Here is an 18998-nt window from a genome sequence, read left to right as displayed (position 1 = left end):
GGATACTGAGTTAAAATCAAAGCCTGACGAAAATGCAGAGGAAGAACTTAGTGCCTGTCTCAGAAAAGCTTTTATGTTATAACCTGAAAGCGATCCAGAATGGTCGAATTCGGACAATAGTTCAGATGACGAGTATTTCGGTACTAGTGAAAGTAATGGGAATACAGCTAATTGCAATATTGTACCTAATGATGATGAAGTGTCAAAACAAAACCCAGATGTTGAGACTGAACACAGAAAGAAAGAACCACCTGACGACTCAATGTATATTTTGCAAAGAGTTCAAGCAAGTAAAGACTTTGAACTCCAGAAACCTAGGAAACCACCAGATATAAGTGGTTCACAGGTCAGGAATGTATCTTGGGACGATGTCACAGTCGACCAAGGTGCGTTGCAGAAAAAACAGGAAGGGGCATGATTTAGAGTCTGGGGCAGATTTATATTGGACTTTGAGAATGTCATGAATGCCTTACATCATAAAACTACTGGGTTCCCACCGGTAGAAATTTTGTTAGGCAGCAGAAGTAAAAGTTCAATGGAGGAAAAACTAGAGTTTCCACCTTGTACAAACTTGGGGTTGAGCCAAAAGAAAGATTTAGTTAGAAAAAGGGCAAAGCAAAAAGCTGAATCTAGATCTAAAAGACATGATAAAAATCTGAAAGTTTCAAAATTTAAAATTGGAGATTATGTTCTTTTAAAAACCCACGAAAAATCTAGTGAACTGAACCATGAAATTTCCAAATTTAAATATATTTATAACGGACTGTATATAATACAGAACATTCCACACAATAATGCTTACTACCTGATCTACCCAAAATCCAAAAGACCTTTATGTGTAAGGAACATTGTGGACCTGAAACTGTATGTTCCTAGGAGTGAGTGACCTAAGGACACTCAGAGAGCAATTTGCAGCAAATGTGCTGTATCCTATGCTGAAACTATTTTATTCCAAATGTAACAAATCTTTGTAAATATATGTATACCAATGTCAGTGTGCTAATGTAGTTATGTGAGTTTCAGATTACCAAATGTCCTATAAATGTAAAGATGTATGGAGAAAAGGGTTGAAAAGAAAAAGCAAATGCTGTAAGCCAGATAAAGGATGGGACTGCCGAAAACCAAAGTGGGCAGTATATGAGTCATAATATAAAGGACTGCCAAAAATCAAAGAGGGCAGATAAATAGTCAATGGAGAATTGTAAGTGTGGTACAGGTGATGTGGTAAAATGATGCGAAATGGACTGCCCAAATCTGAATAATAGGCAGCAAATATATGTAGTGAATTTTTTAAATATTATTGTGTGTTTATTAGCAAATAAGGAAATGGACTGCCATTCAATTCAAGCAGCAACAAATTGTTTTATAGTATATATATAGGTACTTGTATCTGCTTTTGTAGATAAGTGTTTGTGTTCCAAACTTTGGTCTTATTTGTCTGAGAAATTTAATAATGATGAGTAATTTGCTACTTAAATAAAGTTGTAATAGGAGGATGGACTGTGCTAAAGGCACTTAAGCAAACGATAGGTAAATGTTCTAGATATATTAAAAAAGTATAGACCTGTATAATGTGAGTGAAAGGAAGGTTCTTTTTTTTTTTTTTTTTTTTTTTTTTTTTTTTTTTTTTTTTTTTTTTTTTTTTTTTTTTTTTTTTTTTTTTGCCATTGTGTTAAGAAAACTGTAAACAAATTTCGATGTGAATATTAATGTTTATGTCAAATTTCAAGCAATATTGCAATAGAATTGAAGTGTAACAATTGTTGAGACTGTTGTAAGGTGCTAAAATTGTAACTGTGCATCTGGTCCATGCGTAGGCAATGTATTAGAATATGTAGAATGCAAAACCTCTGGTGAATACCCTGTCTGTAAGGGAGCGGTAAAAGGTGGATGGCAGGCGAGCGCGGGAAAATGCACACAGGCGCTGCATGGCATAACGGGCTCAGCAGTAGTAGTCGGAGTTGGGCATTGGTCTGAACAACACGTTCTGGATCGAGGAGGCTCTCCTGGAAGACGTGGTTTCATTGAGCCTCGGATATGCCGTTCCGATGCCTATACAGCATGGCAAAATTCCATAGGCACTAAATGGAAAAGTATTGCGACGCTATGAAGAAGTAAAGTGCCGATACATCAAGAGCCATGGCTGTGGTTGTATGTGTGCTCTGTGCCTCGCCATCTTGCCGCTCGCCAACCGCCACATTGATATAAACAGGTTGAAACTCTTAGTACTGTATTCGTGTGGACCAAGGTTACTTTTGTTCCATACTGTTCAATAACAACTTAAATTTTACCAGAACTGTCCTATCATTTAATTATCCTCACAACTAACCTAGCCAGGGTCCTTTCCAAATGTTGTGCAATCCGAGTGTCCCGAGATGAAAAATTAAAGTTTGTGTTAATAATAATTACCTGCAGACCTAGCTATGTTAGAATAATGTTTAAAGAACTGTTTTTGTTAATGAACTAATAGACGAATAACAAAGGTCTGACAAAGTTGGAAGATAAATTTGATATCGATTTAGAAATGAAGTTTAATTATTTTGAGGCAGATATAATGGTATTTAAATGAGCAGGAAATAAGATAAAAAGAGTAGTAACTCATATATTGGAAATCTTGAGTGCATAATGATTTCAGTAATTAATTGTTTTAATACAGTGATCATAACATTTTCAAGGTCCCCCCCCCCCCCCCCCTTTTTATCCATTTGAATTCTGAAGTGTTCTAAACTGATTTGACCAGCAAAGTTAAAGCCAATATAAAGGCCAAAAGTTATCAGTGTTTTACCTTTATCAAAATTGACATTGTGTGCGTGTTTCGAAAGTGTTATTTCTAGGGTAACCTATGCCCAACTTTAATCAGATAAACAGACAGTACGAAGTTTTATAGTAGACATTATAGTGTAATGTTATGTATTTATGGTTTATCCATATTAGTACAGAAAGTGAAATTATCAGTTCAGTAGATTTTCTGGTTCTAAAATTTACCATATTATGCAGTGTTATTACGTGTTGTTTTGCAAGCACGTACATCAACTTGTACAGGGAAGAAACTCAGTTAATGCCTAATTAGGCTGGCTACCATATTATTAACAAATTGGTAACATCTTCTGTGTTGTTTCTTGTCCGTCCTGACGTGTAGTTGCATTTCGGACTTGCTTGACGTATCATTGTTATTACAGAGTGGATGTAAGTCTGATTTGCCTCCATTCAGGTACACGCGGTCAATATCTATACAAAAATCCTTTATCACAAGGTGAAGCCGGTCAATTTACCATAGTACAGGCTTTAAAGAGTATCGTGTGTGCACAAAGCGCAGCGTTACAAGACCAGTGGTTTTAACACCAAAACTCACACTGGAGAAAGTGACACAAGCTATTAAGACCTTAATAAGCAATAAGGCACTGGAGAATATCAGATCCAGGTGGAACTTCTCAAATGTGGTGGAGAAACACTGTGGAAAGTGGTATGAGCAATTGCCAGGAGGAGAGCATGCCAACAGAATGGAAAACAGCTATGATGTGCCACATACATAAAAATACATACACGAAAATTTAATTGTCATGGATGACTGGAATTCAATAGTAGGAAAAGGAAGTGAAGGAAATGTAGTAGGTGAATATGGAGTGGGGGTAAGAAATGAAAGAGGAAGCTGCATGGTAGAATTCTGCACAGAGCATAACTTAATCATAGCTAACACTTGGTTCAAGAATCATGAAAGAAGGTTGTATACATGGAAGAGGCCTGGAGATACAGGAAGATTTCAGATAGATTATGTAATGGTAAAACAGAGATTTAGGAACCAGGTTTTAAACTGTAAGACATTTCCAGGGGCAGATGTGGACTCTGACCACAATCTATTGGTTATGACCTGTAGATTAAAACTGAAGAAACTGCAAAAAGGTGGGAATGGAAGGAGATGGGACCTGGATAAACTGACAGAACCAGAGGTTGTAGAGAGTCTCAGGGAGAGTATAAGCGAACGATTGACAGGAATGGGGGAAAGAAATACAGTAGAAGATGAATGGGTAGCTTTGAGTGATGAAATAGTGAAGGCAGCGGAGGATCAAGTAGCTAAAAAGATGAGGGCTAGTAGAAATCCTTGGGTAACAGAAGAAATACTGAATTTAACTGATAAAAGGAGAAAATATAAAAATGCAGTAAATGAAGCAGGCAAAAAGGAATATAAACATCTCAAAAATGAGATCAACAGGATGTGCAAAATGGCTCAGCAGGGATGGCTAGAGGACAAATGTAAGAATGTAGAGGCATATCTCACTAGAGGTAAGATAGATACTGCCTACAGGGATGTTTGGAGCAAAAAGAACCACTGGTATGAATATCAAGAGCTCAGGTGGAAACCCAGTTCTAAGCAAAGAAGGGAAATCAGAAAGGTGAAAGGAGCATTGAGGACAATATTATGGATATGGAAGGGGATGTAAATGAAGATGAAATGGGAGATATGATACTGCATGAAGAGTTTGACAGAGCACTAAAAAACTTAAGTCGAAATATGGCCCCAGGAGTAGACAACATTCCATTAGAACTACTGACAGCCTTGGGAGAGCCAGCCCTGACAAAACTCTACCATGTGAGCAAGATGTCTGAGACAGGCAAAATACCTTCAGACTTCAAAAAGAATACAATAATTCCAATCCCAAAGAAAGCAGGTGTTGACAGATGTGAAAAATACCAAACTATCAGTTTAATAAGTCATGGCTGCAAAATACTAATGCGAATTATTTACAGACAAATGGAAAAACTGGTAGAAGGCAACCTCAGGGAAGATCAGTTTGGATTCCGTAGAAGTATTGGAACACGTGAGGCAATACTGACCCTACGAGTTATCTTAGAAAATAGATTAAGGAAAGGAAAAACCTACGTTTCTAGCATTTGTAGACTTAGAGAAAGCTTTTGACAATGTTGACTGGAATACTCTCTTTCAAATTCTGAAGGTGGCAGGGCTCAAATACAGGGAGCGAAAGGATATTCACAATTTGTACAGAAACTAGATGGCAGTTATAAGAGTCAAGGGACATGAAAAGGAAGCAGTGGTTGGGAAGGGAGTGAGACAGGGTTGTAGCCTATCCCCAATGTTATTCAATCTGTATATTGTGCAAGCAATAAAGGAAACAAAAGAAAAATTCGGAGTAGGTATTAAAATCCATGGAGAAGAAATAAAAACTTTGAGGTTCGTCGATGACATTGTAATTCTGTCAGAGTCAGCAAAGGACTTGGAAGAGCAATTGAATGGAATGGACAGTGTCTTGAAAGGAGGATATGATATGAACATCAACAAAAGCAAAACGAGGATAATGGGATGTAGTCGAATTAAGTCAGGTGATGCTGAGGTAATTAGATTAGGAAATGAGACACTTAAAGTAGTAAATGAGTTTTGCTATTTGGGGAGCAAAATAACTGATGATGGTCGATGTAGAGAGGATATAAAATGTAGACTGGCTATGGCAAGGAAAGCATTCCTGAAGAAGGGTAATTTGTTAACATCGAGTATAGATTTAAATGTCAGGAAGTCGTGTCTGAAAGTATTTGTATGGAGTGTAGCCATGTATGGAAGTGAAACATGGGCGACAAATAGTTTGGACAAGAAGAGAATAGAAGCCTTCGAAATGTGGTGCTACAGAAGAATGCTGGAGATTAGATGGGTAGATCACATAATTAATGAGGAGGTATTGAATAGAATTGGGAAGAAGAGAAATTTGTGGCACAACTTGACTAGAAGAAAGGATCGGTTGGTAGGACATGTTCTGAGGCATCAAGGAATCATCTGTTTAGTATTGGAGGGCAGGATGGTAAAAATCGTACTGGGAGACCAAGAGATGAATACACTAAGCAGATTCAGATGGATGTAGGTTGCAGTAGGTACTGGGAGATGAAGAAGCTTGCACAGGATAGAGTAGAATGGACAGCTGCACCAAACCAGTCTCTGGACTGAAGACCACAACAACAACAACAACAACATAAAAAAGAAGATTAATTAAACTGCCAGAAATATCAAGCAAGCTTCCTGCTAATTACTACGTTGAAGTGTTCTCCAAGATCCTACCTAGGAGGCTTACTCCCTATGTGGAAGAGAGAACTGGAGACCATCAGACTGGCTTTAGAAGAGATAGGTCAACAACTGACCAGATATTCACATTGTGCATACTACTTGAAAATACACATAAAATACACACACCATCAAATACACATAAACCAGCTTTTTATCAATTTTAAACAAGCCTATGATATCATCTCAAGAGTGGGATTGCAGAATGTAGTGGAAGAGGCTGGAATATGTAAGAAGTGCATTAAACTTACTATGATGAGCCTCAGTGAAACCAGCTATAACGTAAAAATATATGGTGAAATCTCCAGAGAACTGGAAGTGATGAAGGAACTGAGACAGGGTGATAATATTTCCTCACTGCTATTCAACCTCTACCTAGAAAAAGTTATGTCAGAGAGTGTTAAATAGAGGAGGAATAATTTTCAGTCATTCACTGCAGTACCTAGCTTATACAGATGATGTGGCTTTACTTGCACAAAATGCTGCTGTGCTGGCCAATACCTATCAACAATTGGAGAGAGGTGCAAGGGAATTTGGCCTGATAATCCATGTCAAAAAGACCAAATACATGGCAATGACTGACCAATGAAACCTACCAAATCTCAGGATAACCGACAAAGAGTTTGAAACAGTGAGAGACTTCAAGTACCTTGGATTGATTGCCACAGAGACTAATGACATTGGCAGAGGTGAAAGCTACAATAGCAGCAGGCAATAGATGCTACTTTGCCGCACTACCCATGCTTAGGAGCTTGCTTCTAATACAAAAATCTAAAATCCTTATTTATAAAACAATTATAAGACGTTGTTATGTATGGCGCCGAGATGTGGACCATGATTGTAAATGAGGAAATGATCCTTAGCATTTGGGAGAGAAAGGTTCTGTGTAAGATATATGGCCCAATATATGATCAAGAATGCTGGCACATTCATACAAATGCAGAACTAGAACAACTGACATTGTCACTACTATTATAATAGGAAGACTGTGTTGGGCAGGACACACGGTCAGAATGGGGGAAGACAGAACATGTAAGAACATTTTTGATGACAAGTCTGGAGGCACACAATGTAAGGGACATCCCAGAAAGACAAGGGTGGATGGAATTGAAGAAGACATGAAAAAACTGGCTGTCAGAGGATGGAGACGAAAAGCCATGGACAGTATAGAATGGCAGGGTATTGTCATGCAGGCCAAGGCCCTTCAATGGCTATAGAGCCAAGGAGTAAGTAATAGCTGCGGAGCAGCTGGTGCACCATCATCAACATGTGGAGTACGATTTCTCTCACATAGATAAATAATCGAAGTTGGTTATAAAATTTATTATTCTCCTCTTAGATCTGAATGTATAATTTGATGTTCAATAGTCAAATGGACCTGACTGTTGTCTGTAACAAGTCAGTTTGGTAATGCAGACCTGTTTGCCAGCTCTCTGCCACTATGCTTATGCAAACCTTATCCCCTCCATACTTCACTATCACTCTGCCTCTCTGCATAGAAACATCTTCCTACATGATGTGGACTTTAATGGTGGCTGATTCCTTATCCAATTCTCCATAAATAGTGCCCATGTCATCCACCATGCAGAGTTTATTGTCAGGGCACTGTCTTAGAAGGCCTCCCTTACACCATAGTGTGAGACAATGGATCACAATTATCTAAAAGAAATTTAGTGATATCTGTAAAAGAAGGGTATTCAGCACATCACCTTGGCACCAGTCCATTGTCAAAGCAATGGTGAGGCAGAGAGTATGACATCATTTAAGCACCAAATGACGGTATTACATTTAAGCACCAATCAGTGGAGGATAGCGATAGCACTAACATTGTTTCTCAGTACTTACACTAACATTGTTTCTCAGTACTTACAAGATGACATCCCTCAACAGGAAGAGCCCAGCAGAGAACTAGTTTGACTGCCAGCTGGAAATTCTGCTCCATTTGCTGCACCCAGAGGGGAAACTGCCCCGAGTAACATATTCAGTGTCTTCTCGCCTGGCATCCCAGTGTGGTGAAACACTTCTAGGAAAGCACTGGGTCAGAGGCCTGCTGTAGTGGCAGCTTCCTAGAGCCACCTTATATACAACTTAGGTCCACAATAGTGATGCCAGGACCAGTTGTGACCAAAGTGGACACGTGTGCCTCCAACACCCCTTCCATGCCACTGATCCATAATGTGTGTGCTCCACAGCCACTAGGCTATCTGCTGCAGCCAGGATCATCAGCTGAGGCACAACTGAGTACTGGCACACTTTGCCATACCTAAGCATCATATAGACTGAACCCAGATTGTCAGATGCAGGCCAACAAAATTTAGTGCCAAGGAGTGGCTGATCCACTGACACCAGAGCAAGTACTCTGCACTCCCAGCAACCCAGGTGGCACCATTCAGGTTACTTCTGATCTATGCACCAAAACCCAAAGGGAGGGATATGGCATCAAACGCTGACACTGATATCTCACAAGAGGTTGATGTGCAGTTGGGAGCAGTCTGCCACTTGTGGGTGGCTCACCACTGGCCACGGTGGAGCAGACCACACAACGTATGGTGGGTATCCCCTGCAGAATCATGCTGCCATTAAAAGCCATCATAACAGTCTGAGGTTTTCACTTGTTCATCACTCTTCTAGAAGCCCTCTGCTAGGCTATTATATAGATGATGGTTCCAACAAATAGGGGATACTTATAAGAAATTGGGATGAGAAACAGTGTTTGGTAACAGAAATGCCAAGACTGAAACGGTGCTCAAGGAAGAGTATGCTGGAGACCATAATTAGAAAAGAATGTCCCTTCATAATGCACTTGAATATAAATGGTCTAAGTGCTGACTTTTCAAACAAAAGTCATAAGTGGATGAACTACAAATTACTCTATCTGAACATAGGAATTTCAGAATTATTTGCATCAATGAACATCGACTTACATCTGAAAATACTAAAAGTCTTAATAAAATTGAAAATTTTGAATTAGGCAACAGCTTTTGTAGATGAGAGAAATCACACAAAGGCTCTAACATAATTACTCATTCTGATATAAAATATTAAATAAGAAATGATTTTGATCATTTGAATGAACAGTGTATATTTGAAAGCTGCTGTATCGAGTTGTTGTTGTTGTGATATTCAGTCCAAGGACTGGTTTGACGCAGCTCCCCATGCTACTGTACCCTGTGCAAGCTTCTTCATCTCCCAGTACCTACTGCAACCTACATCCTTCTGAATCTGCTTAGTGTATTCATCTCTTGGTCCCCTCTATGATTTTTTTACCTCCATGCTGCCCTCCAATACTAAATTGGTGATCCCTTGACGCCTCAGAACAAGTCCTACCAACTGATCCCTTCTCCTAGTCAAGCTGTGCCACAAATTTCTCTTCTCCCCAATTCTATTCAATACCTCCTCATTAGTTATGCGATCCACCCATGTAATCTTCAGCATTCTTCTGTAGCACCACACTTCAAAAGCTTCTATTCTCTTCCTGTCTAAACTATTTATCGTCCATATTTCACTTCCGTACATGGCTACACTCCACACAAATATTCTCTGAAAAAGACTTCCTGGCACTAATTTCTCTTCTTCAGAAACACTTTCCTTGCCATAGCCCGTCTACACTTTATATCCTTTCTACTTTGACCATCATCAGTTATTTTCCTCCCCAAACAGCAAAACTCATTTACTACTTTAAGTGTCTCATTTCCTAATCTAATTCCCTCAGCAGCACCCAACTTAATTCGACTACATTCCATCAAGTTGAGAGACCTAAATGCCGTAATAGTTTCTATTTCTATAGTACCAGATAAAACTACAAGTGAAGCTTTTCTGGTAAAATTTCATTGCCTGCTCGAAAAACTCAGTAAAGAAAAAAGGAAAAAGATAGTAATAGCTGCTGACTTCAATATTAATATCATAGGTAAAGCAATGGCGTGTCCAAATTCGCTGACTTAATAAAAATCTTTGGCTTCAAAATAAACTTCATGCAACCCACTAGAGTAAATGCACAGTCAGCTACCTGTATTGATAAAATTCTAACAACTTATGCATTTGAAGATGTTTATAAATTTTGCATAGATTTAGGAATCTCTGACCACTCTGCATTATTCATTGCATTAACAAAAATTAAGAAAGAAATTTCTTGTAACAAAAGCCATATTAAAAGGAACTTCTATGAAATAAGTTAAGAGAGGTTGAATGGCCTTAAAACAGCTGTATTTTGAGTAATAGTAACTTTAACAATTTTTAAGTAGCTTTCTTGAAATATTTAATGAAACTTTTCCACTTAGAACCACAAGCAACAAAATGACTAATAAACTTAAATGGATAACCCAGGATATAAAAATTTCTAATGTCAGGAAGAGAAAACTCCGCAATGAACTGAAATGTAATAAAAACAGACATTTTACTGAGTATGTTCATCATTATAAAGCTATATTAAAAAAAGTTGTGAAGGCAGCCAAACAAATGGCAAACAAGAAAATCAATGTACAACATAAAAGTAAAACAAAAGCAGTGTGGTTTGTTGTCCAAGCAGAGTTAGGTGTTAGAGTCAGTAGTAATGAAATATCTAGGGTTAAAGTAGATGATAGCTTTATTGTAAATCTGACTCAAATATTAGAGTGTTTAAATGAATTCTTCATAAATGTAGCAAATTCAGATGTTAATGTAGCAGAGTAAAGTAAATCCTTTTGGAATCCACCAAGAAGGTGAGTATCTTATGGATTTTATAAAAGTCACAGTGAAGGATGTGGAAAATGTTACATTACCATTAAAAAAATAAAAACTCTGCTAGGTGGGATGAGATACCCCTAAAATGATTAAAACAGTGTGTGGCATAATAGCACCTCCCCTAACTAAAATATTCAACCGATATTTTGAACAGGGATGTTTTCCCAATGTTTTGAAGTATGCCAAAGTCAGACCTATGTTCAAGAAAGGGTTGAGGGAAGATATGGGAAGCTATCAGCCTATTTCTATTCTCCCAGTCATGTCAAAAGTATTAGAAGAAGTAGCTTCAAACCAGATCAAAGACTTTATTGTAAAAAACAATATTATTGTAAGTAACACATTTGGATTTCAACCAGGAGAAAACACTTTGGATGCAATGAAGAACTTTACTGAAAAGACAGACAAATCATTGGATCAGAGTAGTAAAGTTGCAAGTATCTTCTGCTGATGTCGCAAAAGCATTTGACTCCATGAACCATGACTTGCTTATCTACAAATTACACAAATATGGGATTAGGACAATGCTCTAAATTAGCTAGCATCATTCTTACACAACGGAAAATGAAGGGTACCTATCACCTCAGATGCTATGAATTATTATTCTAAATGGAGTACAGTATCACAAGGTGTGCCTCAAAGCTCCATTCTGGACCAATCCTGTTCCTATTCTGTATAACTGACTTACCCATAAATATAAATTCCCCATCAGTTCTGTTTGCAGATGATACTTCTGTTTTAATTGAAGATAACAATGCAGAAAAAATCCCGAGCTCCATTGTAAGCACACTGGATACCTTAGAAAACTGGTTCCAGTCGAACAGATTGAAACTAAACATTGCAAAACCCATATGGTATAGTTCAAAACCAAACATGCAAAATGTGTGGAACTTAAAATACAACATAAAAATCAACCTATGAAAGAGCTGACATGGTTAAATTCCTGGGACTAAATGTGGACAAGAACTTAAGCTGGTATACACATATTGACTTCCTATCAAATAAAGTAAGCAGTTTTGTATTTTCAATGCAAATACTAGCAAGTTACACTGACCTGAGTACATGAAAAATTGCTTATCATAGTTACTTTGAATCTGTCATTAGACATGGGTAATTTTATGGGGAAGTTCAAGTAGTGTATCTCGAATACTGAAACTGCAAAAGAAAATTGTCCAATACATGTGTACAACATGACAAACAGAGTCTTGTCACCCATTATTTCAGAAGCTACAAATCCTAACTGTTCCCTCCATATACATTTATGAAATTATAATCTTCTTATGCAGCAGACAAAAATTATTTGAGGAGAATCATTTTAACCATACATATAATGCCAGAGATAAAAATAATTTTATTCAGTTGAAATTATATGCATGGACTCCACAGTATATTGGGATGACAATATATGACAAGTTACTGGCAAAAAACATTTAATATGAAGCCAGAAATTTTAAAAATGAGGCTACAGTAGATTCTGTGGGAGAAATGCTACTATTCAGCAGAAGAATTCGTAGATGATGAAATGATAATTTGAGCAAGGGGTAATTATTAATATGTATGAAAAAAAAAGCATTTTTCATTTTTCATACTGTTTGTTAACATCAGCTCTTCTTTGTTTATTGCAAAATTTTACCACAATTTGATGTGTCTCCTGTACCTGAATCGAATGATTTAGATTATGTACATTATGAGGCAAATAAACCACATTTCACAATTCACATTTAGATAGCTGTGACAATGCTACTGGTGATTTAATGTAAACTGATTCATGGACTGCCACCTGGGCTTGGTAACTGTCCCAAAACTTACTTCTTGTCATTTATATTCATGTCTGTAGTGACTGTAGTGTAAAGCAATGTAACATATAATACATTACCCAGTTCATAATTCTACGATGTGTGTGACACCAACAGTTGTTTGTGTGTGTGTTAAACAATTTGTGGTGATTTTGTCATTCTAGTGTTCACAGTGGGATATATATAAGGGAACACTACAAATACTACACAAATAATAAAAATAATATCATTCTGTTTGTATCAGTTTGTTGAGAATGAGTCAGAAGCAGATAAGTCTCCCAAATGGAGAATGTCCCAGTGATACCAGTTACAAAGAGAAAGATCAGTTGTAAAGTGTGGTATGGAACGTAGAAACCCACAACTTCCTTCCTGGTCACCATCACCAACTGCATCCTCACCCATAATTACCTCTCCTTTGAAGGCATCACGTACAGACAAATCCATGGTATAGCAATAGGCACCACATGGCACCATCCTATGAGACACTGTTCACGGGCCATCTAGAGGAATCCTTCCTTACCACCCAAAACCCCAAACCCCTCACCTGGTTCAGATACACTGATGATATCTTCATGACCTGGACCAAGATTGAAGACACCCTATCCGCATTCCTCCAGCACCTCAACACTTTCTCCTTCATTCACTTCACCTTGTCTTCCTCAACCCAACAAACCACCTTCCTCGTTGTTGACCTACATTTCACAGATGGCTACCTCAGTACTTCCATCCATATCTAATCTACCAACCACCTTCGACAGCTACCACCCTTTCCATACCATGAATTCCCTTCCATACAGCCCCGCCACCCATGGCCATGAGCAGTCTCTCTTCAAATATACCAAGGGTCTCACCTAGACCTTCAGAAACTGAAACTGCCCTCCCAGTCTTGTACAGAACAGATCTCCCATGCCTTAACTCTCCAGTCACCCACTAACTCCAACATCCTCACCATCTGGCCACAAAGGAGCACTCCCCTCATGACACAGTACCATTCGGGACTGTACCAACTGAATCACATTCTCTTCTGGGGTTCTGACTACCTCTCATCATGCCCTGAAAGAAGTAATATCCTACCTACTATCCTAGCAACTCCTCCCTCCCACAGCGATATTCTGCCGCAAATCGAACCTATGCAATATCCTTGTCCATCCCTACTCCACCCCTGCTCCCAACTCCTTGTCTCATGGCTCATAACCCTGTGATAGACATTGATGCATGACATGTCCTGTACACCCTCCCACCACCACTACCACCATTTCCTGCTCCAGTCCGGTCACAAACACCACCTCTCCCATCAAAGGCAGGGCCACCTGTGAAAGCAGTCATGTGATCTACAAACTAAGCTACAACCACAGTATTGCATTCTACATGGGAATGACAGCCAACATGAATAGCTAATGACAAACTGTGGCCAAGAGACAGCTGGACCACCCAGTTGCTGAACATGCTGCCCAATGCAACATGCTTCACTTCAGTGACTGCTTCACAGCCTACACCATCTAGATACTTCCTACCAAAACCAGCATTTCTGATCTGCGTAGTTCAGAACTTTCCTTAAAATATATCTTATGCTCCTGTAAACCCCCTGGCCTCAACTGTCACTAATCCTTGTCCTTCACTCACCTATCCTCCTGTCTGCTCCCACTTGGCATTGGACAACCTTCTATTATACCAACACACCCACTAGTCAGTCTCTTTTTTCACCCTCCTGTACTTGTATCTCCTTTTCCAGCTCTCCTGCCGCCCCCTACAACCTCACAACTGCACCTACCAGCTCTACCCTGTTCCTACCACATCCCTGCATGTTCCAACAAACAGCACTACACCCTCCCCAACCCCTACCCTGCTATCCCTCCCCCACCACCCAAATTGCTTCTTCTATCAGGCGCAGTTGCTCACAGTCCAGCCACAGGGCCAGAGACAGTGGTCATGTGTTTGCAAATTCTGCTTGCATCAATGTGCGAGTGCTTTCTATGTTAGATGAAGGTCTTCTGGCTGAGAGCTCACATGTGTAGCACTCCTTTTGTTGTGCTTGTCTGCAACTCAACATCTCCTCCATATGGCATGTAGCAATCTATCCTTTTCATAGTAGTTCCCTTGGATTTCATATTAGTGCAAAAACTTGCTATAATAAATTTTTATGTGCTCAAGAGTTCTGTGCCACTTGCCGCACACAATATGCAACCAGTCTCTTACATGGAGAAGGTACACTTGTAAATTTCTGTATCGGTGAAACTGAAGTCTCACATGTTCCTCTCAATGATCACTTTGTTCTGCAGAATGCTGCATTCTGGATAATTATTGTGCTAACATGAGCAAAATATAATACTATGTTCTTTGCATATTTTCTGGGTTTGTTGGAGATTGCCTTACTGTCATTACAGCAATTATAGAGAATTCCCTCCCCTCCTCACCCTGAAATCCTTCTGATCATCCCCCGTACCATTACAGTTTTATTTGAAAGTTTTATGGAATTTATGAACTCACACATGATTTCTCCTCTTTTATAATTCAGTGAAGTTTTGTTCTTCCTACTGAAAGGACTGCAATATTCTCTGCACTCTGCATTTGCACCCTTACAGTATCTTGCTTCTGCCCCTGTTTGCAGACTGCGTACATCTACATCTACATCTACATACTCAGCAAGCCACTGTACGGTGCATAGCAGAGGGTACCTTGTACCACTACTAGTCATTTCCTTTCAAAAAATGTTTCTGTATGAACCCTAATTTCTCAAATCTTATTTTTGTGGTCCTTGCATGTAATGTATGTTGGCTGCAGTAGGACTGTTCTGCTGTCAGCTTCAAATGCCAGTTCTCTAAATTTTTTCAATAGTGTTCCTCAAAAAGAATGTTGCCTTCTCTCCAGGGATTGCCATTTGAGTTCCTGAAGCACCTCCATAACACAGGCATGCTGATCGAAATTTCCAGTAACAAACCTAGCAGTTCGCCTCTGAATTGCTTCAATGTTATTTTTCAGTCCGACCTGGTGCGGATCCCAAACACCCAAGCAGTACTCAAGAATAGGTCACACTAGTGTCCTATATGTGGTCTCCTTCACAGATGAACCACACTTTCATAAAATTCTCCCTTAAACCAAAGTCAACCATTCATCTTCTCTCATATGCTCATTCCATTTCATGTCACTTCGCAACATTACATTCAGGTATTTAAATGGCATGATTGTGTTAAGCAGGACACTACTACTGCTGTATCCAAACATTAAGGGGTTGTTTTGCTTACTCATCTGCATTAACTTACACTTTTCTACATCTAAAGCCACATGTTATTCATCACGCAGATTAGAAATTTTGTCTAAGTCATCTTGTATCAAACTACAGTCACTATCTTTGACACCTTCCCATACACCACAGCATTATCAGCAAACAATCACAGATTGCTACTCAGCCTGTCTGCCATATCATTTATGCATATAGAAAATAATAGTGGTCCTATTACACTTCCCTGGAGCACTCCTGACAATATCCTTGTCTCTGATGAACACTCACCATCAAGGACAAAATACTGGGTTTTGTTACTTAAGAACTCTTCAGGCAAGTCACATATCTGTGAACCTATTCCATTTGCTTGTACCTTCTCTAACAGCCTGCAATGGGGCACCATGTCAAACACTTTCTGGAAATCTAGAAACATGGAATTTGCCTGTTGCCCTACATCCATAGTTTATCATATTTCATGTAAGAAAAGGGCAAGCTGAGTTTAACATGAGCAATGCTTTCTAAAATCACCAGATGACAGACAGTCTTTAATGTTGGTATAGAGCAGTAAAATGGATTCTTCAGCAACACTAAGGATCATGTTCACAATATGTTGCATTCAGTTCTGGTTGGTGTTTTGATGTACTATCACAGTCAACTGGCTACACAGTGACCAGTTCACATAAGTAAGTGTACCACCGCCAGAGGTGTTGGCATTTAGCACTATTCAGAAATTAAGTGTAACATATGGAATGTTATGTGTGTAAGAAGTATTCTCATACCAAAATATCCACAGGACATCTGAAGATGGGAATTTGTAATACAGATATCATTAATCAAATGTAATATGAATATTTTAAATAGAAGACAGCTGAGTGGAAATTTACACAGCACATGAATGAAAAAATGCAGATGAAAGCCCATCAGATCAATTTGCAATGATATTCTACAAAATTTGCCACACTATTTTTCAATATATCACAACATATAAACACTTAAAATAAAAGAAAGACAATCACATGATAATCACTCACCCATAGCAGACTGATGTATGAGGCTCTTCTTCTAGAAGAAAGTACACCCATACACACAAAAAGTGCAAATGTGTGTACTTCGTCCTAGAAGAAGAGCCATAGCTCGAAAGAGTGAACACTGTTTCCTGTTATGTGCGTCCATGCGCCACACATCAATCTGCCATAGGTAGCTGGTTGCTTTTCCCTTATTCTACGTGTTTTTCCATCGAGGAATTTCCTTTATTGCTTCACTACATATAACTCTTTTACAAATATAAAGTCATTGAATTAATTTATGTACATACATAATATTTTGAGTAGTAGTGTAATACTGAGAAGAACTCTGGGAACTTACCAGTTTTAACGTTCTTAATTACATCACCAACTCCACCAATGTGGTCATGATGCCAATGTGTAATTATAATGTGTTCAAGATGTGCATTCTCATCGTTTAATACTGACTTCAAATTTTCAATATACTCTGGAATATTAGGATCTCCAGTGTCTAACAAAATGCGCCTGAAATAGAATTGTATATTGAGAAATATCACATTTCAAGAAAATAAAAAAATAAAACAAAAAAATATTGTTTATGAAACAGCTTTTACTAACAGAATCACCTGTAAGAACTACTGGTATCTATTGTAAAATTCAAAAATATTTTCAAGACCAAGATTCTAACCCAGGTCTTTTGCTCATCTCAACAAGTCACCTGAACCAATCAGGCCAACCAAGCTCTCCTCCAGGAGTGACTTAGCTCCCTTCTTTTACTTCTGAACATTACACCCAATTAGTCCTCCAATAGGTATGTGAGAACAGTTGCATTTTTGGAATGGTTCTGGTTGGGGGCCCAGGGATGTTAATATAAATACAAGCAGTGAAATCAATTACACTTAAAATAATTTTGTGATTGATATTTCAGAAACTCAAGTGGTAGGGATCAGCCATAAACTTGTCATTGTTCTTTCTTTTTTGAGCACCACATCCTCACTGTGTTGCTTGTTATGAAGATACAGGATGTCCAGTTAAGAAGTCCTTGATTTCAAAATTGAATATCTCGAAAACTAAGACTGTTAGATGAGTGTAACAAAAGATATGTTTATTGTGAAAGCTGTAGAAATTTTATATAAAAGTTGTACAGAAGTTTCAAAATAGTTCTAAAAGCTGCTAACAGGTGGTACTGCATGCTGTGCATATCGTATGATATCAGCATCCATAATTTAAATTGTCCTCCGCAAGTAGTCTTTGCAACCATATCACAATCTTTCTGAAATGTACACCACTCAAACTAACAGTGAAATTTGCCATTACACCCTGTAGCATCTCAACAGAAACAGGTTCACATGCCAACTGCCGACTCAAGCTTCATTAAACATGGTGGGATGGTTCTGTGAAAAATTTAACTTCAGTCCCCCAGTAAATTTTCAAATTCTTGATGCTCACTTCGTCATGGGAAACTTCAAGAGCCACAGTAGTGTTTGGGGTTGTTATGAAGTAGTAGTTGTTGTTGCTGTTGATGATGATGATGATGATGATGATGATGATGTACATGGAGAGAGGAGGTACTGAGGTGGGCCGACTGCAGACGATAAACTCTCTTACATGAATGCAAGTTACCACCTTCATTTAACAGTGGTTGCTGGGAAAGGGGACATAACCCTGACTTGCTTTTCATCAGTGACACCATTCCTCAACACTATGTGAAGAGCGTATATCACCTACACCTGGCATCCAATGGAAGCCAATTTGCTGTCAAGTGTTTCTAGCTGACAAACCACAGGTGATCCCATTCCATAGGTGGTTCATCTTTAAGAAGGCCAATAGGAGGAGTTTTGTGGAAATTCTGGATGAGGCAACACTAAGCATCAAACCTGTACCAGATTCCTATGATTGTTTTGTAGATGCTGTGAAGAGGTACTCTCATGCTCCAATCCCGAGAAGCTACCGTACAACATACATTCTGGGTGTGAACAAAGAATTAACATCAAAACTGCAAGAATACCTTAGACTGTTTGATGAAGAGAAGTTCAGTACAGATACAGTAAAATCAGGACAGACACTATCCCAGGAAATGGTGAAAGACAAATAAAATTGATGGACTAGAACAGTATAGAATATTGACATGTGTAAGAGTAGCAGAAAAGCTTTGCAACTGCTCAAACGACTCAGTAATGACCTTACTATACTCAAAG

At 38.6% G+C, this 18998-nt stretch overlaps 1 protein-coding gene across 1 annotated transcript in view; it reads right to left on the bottom strand.

Moving 5' to 3' along the window:
• LOC126458501 (endoribonuclease LACTB2) overlaps positions 1–18998 on the bottom strand; it is a 112919-nt gene that overhangs the window by 64712 nt on the left and 29209 nt on the right. Inside the window, exon 2 of the mRNA XM_050095595.1 lies at positions 17162–17325. Coding sequence (XP_049951552.1) covers positions 17162–17325 — 164 coding nt within the window. The remainder of the gene's footprint in view (positions 1–17161; positions 17326–18998) is intronic.

The sequence above is a fragment of the Schistocerca serialis genome, chromosome 2, assembly GCF_023864345.2.
Source record: "Schistocerca serialis cubense isolate TAMUIC-IGC-003099 chromosome 2, iqSchSeri2.2, whole genome shotgun sequence".
Taxonomy (NCBI): Eukaryota; Metazoa; Arthropoda; class Insecta; order Orthoptera; family Acrididae; genus Schistocerca; species Schistocerca serialis.
Note: the sequence above shows the minus strand (reverse complement) of the source record. Positions and strands in the feature narration are given on the sequence as shown.